The sequence below is a fragment of the Phodopus roborovskii genome, unplaced genomic scaffold (assembly GCF_943737965.1).
Source record: "Phodopus roborovskii unplaced genomic scaffold, PHOROB, whole genome shotgun sequence".
In the NCBI taxonomy this organism is placed as follows: Eukaryota; Metazoa; Chordata; class Mammalia; order Rodentia; family Cricetidae; genus Phodopus; species Phodopus roborovskii.
Genome location: NW_026126575.1, coordinates 1,897,993 through 1,912,956, shown reverse-complemented (window position 1 = coordinate 1,912,956; position 14,964 = coordinate 1,897,993). Strand labels below are relative to the sequence as shown.

The 14,964-nt window shown below is 46.6% G+C and overlaps 2 protein-coding genes across 6 annotated transcripts in view; one reads left to right on the top strand and one right to left on the bottom strand.

Moving 5' to 3' along the window:
• Positions 1 to 14,964, bottom strand: part of Mgll (monoglyceride lipase) — an 883,522-nt gene that overhangs the window by 349,096 nt on the left and 519,462 nt on the right. The window lies entirely within an intron of this gene.
• The window catches only part of Eefsec (eukaryotic elongation factor, selenocysteine-tRNA specific), a 196,518-nt gene that overhangs the window by 248 nt on the left and 181,306 nt on the right, over positions 1 to 14,964 (top strand). Inside the window, exon 1 of one of the 5 annotated variants that reach the window (XM_051203368.1) lies at positions 135 to 472. The exons of 2 other annotated variants lie outside the window; for them this stretch is intronic. In XM_051203368.1, coding sequence (XP_051059325.1) covers positions 199 to 472 — 274 coding nt within the window. In that variant the 5' untranslated portion in view covers positions 135 to 198. Of the gene's footprint in view, positions 1 to 134; positions 473 to 14,964 lie in introns of those variants that run through there. 2 more of the 5 variants (XM_051203370.1, XM_051203365.1) reach the window with 2 other exon arrangements.

Sequence of the window (14,964 nt, the reverse complement as noted above, 5' to 3'; positions counted from 1 at the left end):
CCAGGTAGGCAGTTTGGCTTGGGTTCCGCCCTACGTGCCCCGACGTCCTCTCCGCCCTGCGGTAGAGCTGTGGGCACCCGAGGGCGGAAGCTTCTGTGCCGGAACCGGCGCGCTCGGCGCGGGTTGCGGGGTGGGTGCGGCTTAGCGGGCGGACCGCTTAGCCGGCGCTCAAGCGGCGGCGTGCGAGGAGGCGGCGGCATGGCGGGCCGGCGGGTAAATGTGAATGTGGGCGTGCTGGGCCACATCGACAGCGGTAAAACAGCGCTGGCGCGCGCGCTGAGCACTACGGCCTCCACCGCCGCCTTCGACAAGCAGCCGCAGAGTCGCGAGCGCGGCATAACTCTCGACCTGGGCTTCTCCTGTTTCATCGTGCCGTTGCCGGGGGCTGAACCCGGGACTGGCGACACGCAGCTGCAGGTCACGCTGGTCGACTGCCCCGGGCACGCCTCCCTCATCCGGACCATCATTGGCGGTGAGCGCGGGCCGGGGCGGGAGCTAGGCTCGGGGTCCGAGCCCGCGGGATGGTGGCGGGCCTGACAGCCTAGGCCTGGCCGCCTACCCGGGAGACTTGGGGGCTCGAACTCAGAGCCCACAGATGCGGACGCCGTTCCCACCTTCACTGCCTTGCAGCAAGATGCTTTGCTAGAAAAACAATCTAAGGAAACAAACCCTACAAAAAGAGTGTACGCAAAAGTTTAAAAAAAGTCACCATTCACCTGACGTTTGGTCTCCCTGTTTTCTGTCCCAAACACTGTTCCCAGCTTCCCGAGTATGGATGGTTTTAGGAAAAGTATACAGAAACTCAGGCAGTCTGCGGAGATGAAAAGATCCCGATTTTTCTTCTCCCGTTGTAGTACTTGGGAGTAGCCTTGATCATAAGAGGCAAGTGCCCCTATCCCTGGGCGATCTTTCTCAAGACCTGATATCTCCCTTTTTATACACAAATCAGCGCTGTCTGGAGACTGCTCCATATCCACACATAAGGTTTAAACACTCATTTTTTTTAAGCTCACACAAAGCTCCTTTGTACACTTAAGACTCTTGTGACTTTTCAAAGGCTGGCTACCCATGCTGCAGTGAGTATTCTAGCCCAGAAGGCTTTGGGGTGTGCACTAGTGTAACGGAGTAAGTTAGGTCTGAATTGTCTAAGGCAAGGACATGTGTTTTCAGTCATGAAGACTACTGCTGAAATCTACCCCTAGAACTTGTACCACTTAGTCTTTAAGTACAGGACACTTAGGAATAGGGCATTATAAATAAAACATCTCCTAACTGCCTCTCTGTGCTCAACGCTGGACCCTTCCCATTTGTCCACATGAAACTATTTTTATGCCTTTTAAAATTCCTTTTGTAGACCCATTTAACTACATGTAGGTCTAGAGACAGGGCCCCATAACCTGTTTTATAAGTGTCCAACACAAAAATAAGTATGGCTGAGTCTACTTGCTGTAGCCCCAGTGACCCATTTCCTGTCTGTCCCCTTGCCCTTGGGTTTCTTTCCAGCAGTATTCTGTAAGCATATGCCCGAATGTATATGGGGCAGATGGTTCGTTAGTCCCTGGGCACTCCCAGGTCCCAGCTGTGGTGACTAGTTAAGTGCTTTGATCTTTGTGGCCTCCTTTCCTCCATGCTGTAGGCAGTCTGAGACTATTTCCCTGTTTGACTGAAGTGGAAATGGAGGCTGGCCTGCCCAGAGTCACTCTCTGCACAGTCTTTATTCAATCCACCATTCACTTATTAAAGACTAACAAACACCACACAGTAAACAAACAAAACTAAAACCTTCAGCTAAATTCTGAAGCTAGTGTAAATTGAAGGTGGGAATAGAAAGTACATTGGTGTGTGTCTCAGTGGTAGAGTTAGTGTCCAGGAGGCTCTAGGTTCTATCCCTAGTATTGCAAACAAAAAAGAAAAGAAGAATTAAGTTTTCTGGTAAATATAGAATCTGATTTGTAATAACAATGTTTTTTTTTTTTTTTCACTTTTATGATGGAGTGCAAATGGTACAAGCTCAGGAGAATTTTGACCTTTCCTGGTTTGTGGCATGGTTGGTTGTCAGGGTACTGCACCCTGAGGTCCAGAGTGCAGACCACTGTTTATCGGATACTGGCAGGCCCAGAGATTCTGTGCACTTTCTTATATTTTGAACATATGATAACTGTATTGGATATATCACAGTTGTAAGGGGAGAAAAATCTGAACTATAGATAGGCCAGGCAGAAGGACAGACATTTTTTTGGAGGTGTGTAGAACTGGGTTTGCAGCTTTTTTCCTTACTAGCTGTGTGGACTTTGAATTTAACTCTGGTTCTTTCATAACCCATGGATGTTAACCTTGCAGTTATTTTCTGACGTGGCTCTTTTCAACATTTATGCTTCTTGGACAAACTTTGCAGGAAGCATGTTTACCATGTAGCCACTAAAGTAGTTGGGACTTAGGAAGGCAGCTAGTAAGTTGGACTGTCAAGGCCAACTCCCAAGCTGGGACCTTTCCATGCTACTCCGTTTTCCTGAATTCCTGCTTACTCCTTCTGGTATGTACATTCACACAGAACCTTTGTGTGACAAAAATGTTTCAGTATTAACCCAGTATATATGGCCAAATGACCAGGGTCCAAGTGCTTGGTGTTTTGATTGAGACTATATAACCATACAAGGGGATTTGTTCTCTTGGCTGTTGTTTCTCTTCTTCTGTTTTGTTTTGTTTTGAAACAGAATTTCTTTGTATAGCCTTGGCTGTCCTGGAACTAGCTCTGTGGCCTTGAACTCACTGAGATCCGCCTGCCTCTGCCTCTCAAGTGCAGGGATTAAAGGTGTGCTCCACCATTGCCTGTCTTGTTGCTCTTCTTGCTTTGTATCGTGAGAAAACTTCCTCCCTGGTGTTAAATGGCCTGACCTTACTGGAGTGGGGAGCCCATTCTTCCTTGGGGAGATTGGATCCCTACCTTCCTTTTGGGGACCTGAACAGTGGGTGGGGATCATCCACTGTCTCTATTTTCATGGGGATTATCAAGTCATGTCAGCCCTTGCTTCTAGATTCTCAGTCCTTTTTTGTTTAGTTTGGTTATCGATACAGGGTCTTTCTAGCCCTGACTGTTCTGAACTCACTTTGTAGACTAGCAGGCAGCCAGGCAGAGATCCACCTGGCTACCTCCCAAGTCCTGGGATTAAAGGTGTGCACCATCATGCTGGATTCCCTGGTATATTATTGTATTTGGACTAATCCAGCCTCCTTGTTTCAGGTTCAGTATCCAGGCTATGCCTTTCTCTGAGCCTTCTCAGTGACTACTATGTTTCTGACCTTCAGTAGTGATGGTCAACACAGGTTTCCCTCAAGGTCTTTGCAACTGCTGCTGGTTCTGTTGTATGTCAGACTCCTTGTTGCTTGTCCCAGTTCAAATGTCACTTGACTTCTCTGTGGTGTGTCCCTAACCCTCACCCCTTATGCTTTCCCATTTCATGATGTCCTTTGTGTTGTGTTGTTTGCTAGAATTGGGGCTTTGGGAGCAGAGTGGGATCTGACTTACCAATGCTCTGTGCTGCCTGGGCTGGGACCTGGCAACTGGCAGGTTCTTAGTGAATTCTGAGGGAGGGAGAGCTGTTCCACCTGCTGGCCTGGCTGGTTGTGAGTTGGTGGGCAGATACATGCATCCTGGTGTTGGCTTTTCCCTTGCCCAGGAGGTAACAAGAGAACTGGCAAAGGCACACTGCCGTGCTCCGAGGGATCTCTGGAGTTTTGGGCATTGAGTTCACCTACTCAGTTTGCTGAGGCAAGACTGTCACCTGGGCCCAGGAGTTGGAGTCCAGCCTGTGCAAGCAACATAGTGAGTCTCTGTTAAAAAAAAAAAGACATTCCCCACCTCTTGCTGAGGGACAGGATGTGGGCACATTAGAAAGAAGAGCTTCTAAAGGGCAAGGAACAACCTGGTAAGGCTGCTTTGTCAATTTGGGGTCAGAGGTAACTGGTAGCATGGGGTGCAACAGGATGTCATTATGGGATATGACTAAGGCATTCATTATAGTGGTAGAGTTAGTCTAGAGGGCAGCCCTTTGGATGATTTCTCCTAAGGGTCTGCAGTGCTTTGGAAGGCTGCTGCTGTGTAGATTTATGATGTAATCAGCTGAATTGTGGGTAGGAAGCTGCAGGCAGCGACTTCATGGGCAGGGGTGTGGTTTTCTAGTCCACTCCTCCTGGGATCCTTGGACAACTATGCCAGCAGTTCTCAACCTGTGGGCTGAAACCCCATAGGGGAAGGTCAAACAACCCTTTCACAGGAGTTGCCTAAGACCACTGGAAAACACAGATATTTATAATACAATTCATAACAATAGCAAAATTACAATTTTACAATTAGGAAGTAGCAATGTTATGGTTGGGGGTCATAACATGAGGAACTGTATTAAAGGGTAGCAGCATTAGGAAGGTTAAGAACACTGGACGGTGAATGGCTCAGTGAGTGGTTTAGACCCTTTGTGGAATTATACAGTCCTCCTGAGAAGGCAGTCACAACTGAGTCCATGGTGTAGCTTCAAAGGAAGGTCTTTTAAGTTAAAGCTCACTCTCAGATTCCGTTGTCCTAGATGAATGCTCCAGAAACAAGAGTCCCTTCTTCATGAAAACTGGATTTCATCTTCCCTGTGGCTCAGCTGGAGTCAGAGGTGATGAATTCACGTGTTAGCCGGTTGGTGCATTGGCCTGTTTTGTTATTATTTTCTTAACTCTCATAGCTGCCCTGAGGAATAAAAGTGAAATTCACATTGTACAGTTTCAAAAAAGCTGTGCCTCAGAGAGCACAGGGACATAGTTACTGTTAGTCTGGGTTGAACCATGTGCCTCCACAGCCCTTGTCTGGCTTTCTCAGTGTAAATGAAAAGTATACTGTCCACTTCACCCCCACCCCCGCCCCGTGGTAGTGCTTTAGGGTGATATTTTTCTCAAATCCATTTTCAAGTATAAATCTTTCAGGGTTAGAACTTCAAAAAGATTAAACAATGTATGTTTTAAAGACTTGGGTTGGGGTGAGGGACTTAAGACTCATCTTCAATCTAACTCCAGCAGGAAAGAGGAAGGCTGAAAAATGTTGGTACATTGGCTTAGCAATTTATAGTCTTCTGGTGGCTGTGAGGATTAACAGTGTGTTGTCTCTGAGACTCTTGTTCTGCTTGTTAATGAACAACTCTTCTGCCACCACTCACTTGTCTCCAAGCCCTCCCATCTCATATCCATTGTGCTAGGCTAGTCCTGCATGGCCAGGGCTGTCTCTGGGCCACTCTCTGATAGGAACAAACCAGAGTTTGTATGTCTGACCCAGTCACCATACTTGGAGCTTAGGGGGTTTTGGTCTGTTACCCCGGAGACAACTTTTGTAAAACTTAAGCTATGTATCATCTTTGCTTTCCTGACTTTCTGTACTCTCAGTGCCCAGGGGTAAAAGCTTTTGGCTCTGTGGTCTGCTTTTCTAGTCCTGTTCTTTTAAGTCCCTTTGTATTCTGTCTGAGAGCTGTCCTTTGGACTCATGAATATAACAGGGTTTATGTGTGCAAAAGAATGTGTGCCATCAACTAAATTTCTCATGTCACCCTATGTAGTCCACACTGGCCTGTGAGCATGCATACCAAGGGCCAAAATGCTGCTTGGTAAACAGGGAGCTTGGACCCAGGCCTTGGGAATCAGGGAACACAGTGATGTTGTTCTATTGGGGGAGGGATGGAAAATACTTTTCCTTTGCTTTTGGTGTGGCACTTACATGCTTATTCTACAACATTGAGGCTTATGTAGGTGCAGAAGGGCAAGTGCTACCTTCAGCTCAGAGGCTTTGGCATCAGGTTTCTGCTGGGCCATGGTTCCCTGTTCTCTGTGCCTATATCTGATGTTTTTAGCACACACACACCCTGGAAGATTCTGCTGTCTGGTACAGTTTCTGTGCTGTCCTTTGCTATAAGGTGATGCTGGGCCAGCATGGGTTGCTTGCTTTCCCTTGCTTCAAAGGCCCTCTGGTCTATAGGAAGTCCACCCCGCTGCAGTGTGCTGCCATAGAAATACAAGTGCTTCTGCTATGCCTGGTGCCTTATCGCTCGCTGACCCCACTTGATCTCCTTCCAAGCTGCAGTGCCTTCAGCTGTCTCCAGGAGACTCAAGTTGAGCTCCTCTGTACCACTTTCTCTTGGAGCTGGACAGCGGGTGACTTTGCTTTGGTTAGGGTGACAGTGTGGGAGCGGCACAACATCAGACACAGTCTTGAGTTTAAATTAATGCAGAATATTTGAGCAGGAACCAACAGGAAAGAAAAATGGAAGCAGGTAGTCATATTTCATTCCGTTGGGGTACATTTTTCTTCTCATGGGGCTTGCCCTTGAGAACAAAACATATCAAATGTTAAATCAAAGAATATTTTTGTAGTCATGCTAGGAATAGAAAATAATGCAAAGACTTTGCCTTCTTGAGGCAAATATTTTGCTGGAAGGTTATAATCAAAGTCAGAAGGAAATTGTAGCCACAGCTTTAGTAAAGCTGTGATCACTTAAAATTAATTGCTTTTAAGCTTTTCGCTGAATGTCTCCTGTCTGGATCCGTATGTCTCTGGATTTTCCTTCAGAACCACTTCATTCAGGTTGGGGTAAGATTTGGGTCGGCATCTCAGATGATATAACCTGTAAATGAAGCCTCAGAACTGGCCCTTCTTGGTCATTGTTTTGTTCAGTAGAACCTCAGCCAGGCTGGGACTGAGCCTTTCATGATTCTCTGTTCCTATCCCAATAAGAGCTTTGGTAGCATTTTAAAGGTGATGCTGTTTGTAGATCTGGCCTTCAGCTAGATGTCCCAGGAGGACATCTCTAAGGCAGCATCATGATGGGGCTGGGAGCCAATCTGAGCGGAACAATACATTGTACCCTGCTGTTGGAAGAATCTGTATGGCTGGAAACACCATGGGGTAGTGTTGATGCCTGTGTTTTCTGTAGCTCTACCTGGCCTACCTCACAGAAAGTAAATGATAAAGCCTCCCAGAACTTGGGAGGCAGAGGCAGAGGCAGAGGCAGGCAGATCTCTGTGAGTTCGAGGCCAGGCTGGTCTAAGAGAAATCCTGTCCTGAAAAACCAAAACAAAAAAAAGTACATGATAACTTTTAAAAGCAGTTTAGTTCAGATGGTGTGAGTTTATCACAGCCAGTGGTTTTCCATGTGCTTATGTGTCTGTCCTCCATAAGCAAGCGTTGGGCTTGTTGCTCACAATCAATCATTGCAGACCTGGGCAGCTGTGGCCTCCTTCACAGGCTGTGGATTTGCCTTTTCTAAACTTTGACAGAAATGGAATTATTTTGTGCCTGGCTTGTGCTTTGGAGATGCTTTGTAGTTGTTTTGAAAAAAGGTCTTACTGGGTAGCACACACTGGCCTTGAACTTGCAGTGGTCCTGCTTCTGCTTCCCAGGGGCTGGCATTAGAGCATGCTTTTTAAAGTTAATCCATCCTGTAGCATATAACTATACGTCATCCTTACAAAAATAAAATCTGTTTCCAGTTGTGATAAAATAGATATAATACTTGCTGCCTTACTAAGCTACCCTGCTGCTTCTTTCTGTGCATGCCTAGCCTGTAGAGACCCCTGTTCTAGGGACTTCTGGTAAGAGCGGGTCATATAGTGATGACTTGGTGGGAAAAAGTTCTCACTAGGTAGCTCTGGCTGTCCTGGAACTTACTATGTAGACCAGACTGGCCTCAAACTCACAGAGATCTGCCTGCCTTGCTTCCCAAGTGCTAGTTGCATGCCACTACACCCAGCTGTCATGCTGTTTTTCATCTGCTCACTTTGGTTCTACACACATCTACTGTTGTTTTGGATGTGAAGCTAGATATAATCCAGGCATGTCTTCAAGGGTCTTGTAGTCAAAGGAGGCAGAAGGGATTGGGGTGGGCAGATAAAATGCAGGGTTGTAAGAGTCTTGAATCAGGAGAACTTGTGAATGTGTTGTGGTACAAGCAGGAAGCCCCACCACCCTCTGCCCCCCAATGGGGACACAAGGCCAGGCCTAAACAGATGACCTGGAGATTTCTAGGCAGAATGGCCACAGGGAGTAGCCTCAGGCTGATCTGGTGGGGAACTAAAAGGTGGTGGGAGAAGGGGCTATCCTGTTGTAACTTTGTAGGATGGTTGAGCACTTACTGATGAAGAAGATGGAGGACATCTCACCTAGAAGACTCAGCATGCAGACAGACAAGGCAGGACCAGGGCATGGAGCTCATGAAAGAGGAAGTCAGTAACAGGCTCAGTGGTGGCTGGCTAGGATAGAGTTCAGGAACGGGTTGGGTGTGTCTTAACCAGGGGGCCTTATTATAGTGCTTTCCACAAGATCCCTTGGATTCTGAAAAAGGGTTCAGGACAAGTGGCCTTAGTGCTAGATGTTCTGAATGTATTCCTCCAACAGCATGCATGCATGCAGGCAGGCAGGTGACAGATAGGTGGCCTCAGGAAGAACATAGAGCTCTGAGGTGCTGGTATGGAGTGCCAAATAAGGCAGAGAGTCTTCTGCCTTCAGGAAAGAGTAAGTATAGGTCTGGAGGACCTGTACTGGCTTTTAGACACCGTTTGAGACCCCTGACACCTACTGTATTCTCAAAGCCTGTCTCAGGGAGGCTCTACTGGTAAGTAGGTTGTTGCGGGTCTCAGTTGCAGAGTGCTGCCCCAAGCTTTCTCCAGCCTGGTTCCTGGCCATGCCTGTGCCCAGGATTGCAGTCATGCCTCAGTCCATGTTGCTATCAGAAGAAAGCTGTAGCTCCTGGAGAACTGTTTATATACATAGCAAATCAGGCACAGGTTCTCTCACCCTCCTCCCTGCACTCTTTACCATCTTCTCTGAGCTATTTGAGTTTTGCTTCTTGTTAATTGGGTCTTTCATTTTCTTGTGCTGTGCAGTTAGGTTCCTGCTGCTTTGAAGTGGCCTGACTGGGTAGGAGGAAGGACTTCACTAATGTGGATGCTCTTCTTGGCAGGAGAAAAAACAACTTTGCTGTTGAGAGACGTTGACTTTCTCTCTTTCCCTGTCACTGTATTGTGATGATGTCTCTCTTGTTTTGGAGCCTTCAGGAAGACTAAAATGATTTCCTTTGTCTCTAACCTACTTCCTGAGGATATTTATTTAGTGGCACATACAGGTGCTACCTAAAGATAAACTTGACTTTTTTCTTTTAAAATCAGTGCTGGAAATGCACTAATATTGCTCTGCTTGGTTGAAGGGCCTGCTTGGCCTGGCCCAGGGTAAGTCAATGACTGCTATCCTTGGCCATCTGACCTTGATATTAAGTTCAAACTGCCCATCTGCATTGTATTGTGACACTTGAAGACAATTACTCTCTGTGGTCAGTTCCAGGTGAGTCCTTTTCCTCAGCCCTTTTGACAAAGGCAACAGAGTCACAGTATGTGTATACTTAGGTATTTGCTATTCTAGAAACAGTGGCTTAGGGCAAGCACAGGGATGGTCTGCAGAGTCTAGTTCTAGAGGAAGAAGACAGACCTAAGAAAGAAGGCTGTTTCTTTTATACTTCTGCCTGACACCTAGAGACCAGAAAACCACAAAGTGGCAGGGATTGGCATCCAGTAGACATTCTCCATTGCCAATGCCTCTTTACTGTAGAGCCTGACAGCCTGCTTGGAAGGACAGCCATGTTTCCAACAGAACTTCCTGTACCATTAATTCTAGTAGGAATTAATAATAAAAACTTGGAGTCAGATATAGTGGTTAATGCTGGAAGATCAGAGAAGCAGAGCAGCCAGCCACTAGAGAATTCTTACCTCTACCAATGCTCAGACCAAAGGGGCGATCCTGTCCTCAGACAGACTGCTCAGACTGTCTCCTCATACTGTATCTTCAGACTGCACTGTTTCTCAGACTGCACTGCTCCTCAGACTGCACTGTTCCTCAGACTGCTTAGACTGCTTCTCTTTCCTGTCTCTTCCCACCTTAACTTCCCACTGGGTGTTGTTGAGAGTTTACTAGTGAAGATGATGGGGGATCTTTTAGCTAGAGGACCCAGCATGCATACACAGACAAGGCAGGGCCAGGCTATGGAGTTCATGAAAGAGGAAGGCAGTAACAGGCTCCGATAGTGATGTTCTGCTTGTCTAACCCAGTAGTGTGGCTGGGAGCGTTGGGTAGCCATTTGAGTGTTTGCATCAAGGCTAGTGCTACTGAGGCATGGAAATACAAATTTTACCTCAGTGCAGTACTAGATGGACTAAGACAAGTTTAGTTCTGCAACCCTGTAGATCAGGGTTGGTGCTATCCCCTGTGTGTGGTTTGGTGCTAGGGGCTGTCATCCTTCTGAGAAGGATCTTGGGGCTCTCTGCCTTCCCTTGGATTCCAGACTTGCTCTCTACTCATCCTGCACACCTGCTAAGCCTCCCTTACCCTGCTTGCCTTCCTAGTGCCCCTTGAAAGCATGGTCTACGAACTGACTCTCAGTCTTTCCTCCTCTTTATCCTCACAGGAATCACTTGCTGGCCTTGTACCTCCAGCAGTTCTTATCAGTGCTACTGCTGCTTTGGGACAGGCATCACATAGCTCCTGACTGGGTGAACTCAATCTCCCAGTGTGCAACCAGAAACTCTAGGTACCTTCTAGCCCTCCCTGCTTAAGTCTTCAGCTGCTTTCTGTTGGCAGAAAGCCCAAGGTCTTTAATAGGACTGATGTGGTCCTATTAGGTTTTGTGGGACTGCATGACACTGCTGGGATACTTCTGCATAGACAGAACATGCTGTCTCAGTCTGTGCCTTCTGATGACACGCACCTTACTGGGAGCCTCGTCTCCCTCCCAGGCTAAACTACATAGTGCACTGATGGCTTGTAGCATCCTCTGCATACTCTTAAGAACTTGTTTCTTCCATCTTACACATTTTGGATTTACTGGGTGAACCCTTTGAGGACTGGGGCCTGTTATCATTCAATTTGGTCTCTAAGGGGCCCAGTCTGAATAACTGACACGTATGTGTAGGCACTGAATGATGGATGGATGGATGGATGGGTGGGTGGGTGGGTGGGTGGGTGGATGGATGAAGAGGTCATTTCCTACTGCCTGCACTAAGCAGCTCTACTCCTGTGGTGCTTTAAGTGACTGACCAGAGTTCAACAGTGGAGGAAGCCTGCCTTGAGGTTAGACAAGTTAATCTTTCAATGGAAATTCAATCCCCACTTTTCATTTTCAGGCCACTTTGCGTAGCAAAGTAGTTTAACTCATAGCAGATTTCTGCCATGTTGATGGTTAATTTCATGGCCCACAGAGGGTCAGCACACTAATGCCTAGAACACGGCGACCTCAGTGTGGCTCGCCGCACACGGTGAGGGCCTAGCAGCCCTGTTTTTTTAGAGTAGCGATGTTCAAACATCCTTCAGCAGGCTGATTTTGAGTTAACAGGGGTGACCCTTCCAAGAACATTTTTAGAAGCTATAGCATAGATCCCTCCCAGGCCGTGTATTTTCCTTTCTCCATGCAGTTCAAAAGGGCTGCGTCATGTCACCTGACATGGTTTTGCTGACAATCTTCAGCTTGACCCTAGTTGTTTAAATCTGCAGGAGGAAATTTGAACAAACTTGTACTTTGGTAATTCTTCTGCCTTCGTGAACCTTTAACCTTCAGGTTTCTTTCGGAGCCACTGGCTGCATTGTCACCCGCTGTCCCTGCTGAGGCTTTCAAAGGGCATTGTCTAGTGCGTCTGTTTTCACTTTGCTACTGGCATTCTTTTGAGGAAGGGTATTAATTCAGACCTGATTCTGAGGCAGGAGGGGAACTTTTAAACTTGCCCCAGAGCTCAGAGATGGGGAAATGAGCATAATGCAAGCCCGTGGCTGATGCTGGTGAAGGAGAGAGAGGCCTCCAGCTATCCAGTGGGCAACCTCAGCTCTGCCATGTTCTGTCTGACATCATGGCCAAAGAGGTGACTGGCTCTGATATCCTGGAGTACCAAGTTCTTAAGTACTTAAGTCAGTGGTGAATATGGGTTCCCACTGACTACTGTAGAAGACCACATACTAATGAACTTTCAGGGGTCAGCAAAAGGGCTCCTCAAGTCTGGGGGAGAGAGAGCTCTGTTGCTGCCCTGACCTTTCAGTGCTCAACACTTCCTGATGCTTGTTCATCCTGCCTTTCTCTCCTCTCCACTAGCCGGTCAGTTCACCCTTCACTTCTTGTTTGTTTTCTTGCAATGTGACCGTGATGGTTCCAGGACAGGTCCTTGTGGGCTTTGGTGCTGATTTCATGAATGTATGGTGGTCAAGACTGGACTTTGCTTGCTGTGTGTCATACACTTTAATGCAGTCGTTGGGGCTGCTAGAACCCCTGGTCTGGCTTCTTGGCTTTACTTCCTTCTTTCCTTAGACTTCTTAATATCATAGAAGTAGGGCTAGGTGACCTGATTTTGTAAGCTTGATGGCACAAGAAGAGGGGTAGATCATCATATTAATAAACTCTATTCATCACTTTCTGAGAGACTTGCATGCTAGCAAGGCGGAAGTTACCCTACCTTTCCAGACAGGTGGGAGGCACGTATTAGGAAGTAAGCAAAACCAGGAGGAATTGTGAGTTGTGGTCAGTTCTAGGGATGGTATAGGACTGTTGGCTTTGGGGTATCTACTTGACCCCTTCCTGAGATGGTAGAAGTTGAAAGTAAATTCTGGAGAAGACTGGGGCCAGCTGCTGGTGAGTTGGGGATAGGTGCTGCATGCCAGAGGAGCAGCACTTCAAGGGCTCTGAGGAGGTGGGGGGAGCTTGCGTTGGTTTGTAAGAGGGAGTCACCAGAGCAAAAGCAAACCCAAAGGCTCTTGTCCCCCTTTTTCTGCTCTGGAACCAAATGCAGATTTCTTATATAAATGGAAGAGCTGCTTACTCATTATTTTAAGTTCATCAATCATTTCTAAAAGTTTTTTAAAGTGCATAATAAAAGTTCCCATGACAACCAGCAGCTTCTGAGGAGTACGTGTTTCCTAGGAACCACAAGAGTCCATTGCATTCAGTCTGCTTTCTCCAGCCGAGTCTTCTGTCGTCTTCTTATCTCAAAATCTGCCTCAGAAGGCAATCTGGCAACATGCAGCAAACACTCTGGTAACAGATGTGTGCCATTCTCTTCCTGACAGGTTCCCAGGCTGGGAAGTCCACCTCAACCCTGTAAGCCATATCCACTGGGTGTGGGTAGATACATATGCTGATCAGAGCTGTTTGGTGCACAAGAGGGCAGTGTTTACTTGCAGTCTCAGATGGGTGATCATGTGTGAGTTCACAGGTCAGCATAGTTAGAATGACCTGAGACATGTTCAAGACAAAATAAACTGTAAGCCGCAGTCATGATGAGTCCTCATTTATGTCTTTAAATACATGACCCCTTCAAAACCTTGCTGCTTGTTAGCCTTCTTTTCCCTAAAAAGAAAAATATTGTTTCTTTCAATGTTTATTTTTATTTTTTTAATCAATGAAAATATGGTTTGCAAATCTTGTACAATAGTGGCAAAGGTTACATAGTATCGCAGAAGCAAAACAATGGTTTTCTAATTAAAAACCAGATGGCCAGATTTTTGTTTGGAGCAAGGGGTCAAATGTATTTTCTTCCCCTTTCACATCAATGTAAAGATTATCTGCCTTAACTTTTAAAGCGTTTGAAGGTGTAGATGTCAGCCATCCACCCTTTATTATTTCACTCTGCTTTCTTTTTCTGCAAGGTGGCTTTCCTGCATCCTGGTGTTCCCTGAGATTGGCCATGCCTGCTTTTTATAAGAATTTGTCCATTTTCAATTCTCGCATGGTACTCTTCTACAGAAACTTTCTGCCAGAAGGGCAGACACTCTGGAATCCACATCCTGCCCCATCAGACTTCAGCTGCTACAGAGCCGCTAGCCCCATTCTTCCCTGTCTGTACCTTCTGATTTCAGGTGTTTCTGGGATGTTGATGTCCAATAGAGTTTAACTGATGACAGCAGTTTGGTCAGGTCCCACTCACTGATGACATGCTATAAGTGACAGTGCAGCTTGAAGGAACAAAGGGAGACTAGGCATAGGAGTGGCCATAGCTTGTCTTGGCATTCCCATGGGAACCACCTGGCCTTTCTGAGCTGCCTGTGCACTCCAGTTGGAGGTGATGTCTTGGACAGGGTGACTGCATCAATAGCATATCCATAAAGCTCATGCTCAGAGCAGAGGCCCTGACAATGTGAGTGTCAGGAGTAGTGGGGGCTGTTGGACAGGAAGGTTGAGACAAGGATATCAATTCCTGACTGGAGACAAACCAGTTTTTCCCATATTGCTCGTTTACTTGATGCCTTGAGCATATCTCTTGCTAGCCCCAATGAGCATCTCAATAAGCACTATGAAATCCAGATACAAAGGGCTGTCCACCATCTCAGTTCCCTGATAGTCCAAGCTGAACCCTGTATGAAAGCAAATGTAATCATGTATCTCTCAAAGGGAGTGTAAAATAGGTGCCACATAAGCCTTGGGGTAGGTATGACATCCCTGTGGTCTTTAATTGGCCCATGACCTGTGATTTCAATGTGAATGTGATCGCACTGAGTGCAGTGTTGGTGGGTGGCACTCATTGTTTCCTGTAACCTAGCTGAATTCTACATGGGTCTCAGTATGAAAGAAAGATTTTTCCACATCAGGCTTGCAAAAGAGGTTGCTACCAAACATTTTTCCAGGAACAGAATTTTTGAAAAATGCTAGAGCCCTCAGTTTCCAAAGGAGCCTCATTTGTAAGGGGTAAGAAGTTGTTTTTGTGTGGCTCTGGGTGGTTTTCTCTTTTCACTCCCATGGTAGGGTTGGCCATCAGGAATGGAACCCATGTGCTGTGTAGTAATTTCCAGTTAGGCGCTTGAATGCTGTGTATTGGATCATGGTTAGCTCATAATGGAGTGAAATGAGTGAGACCCCTGCAACAGTCAGTATATGGGAACACCCGAGAGACATGGTGACAAGATAAAGTGTATCTGTG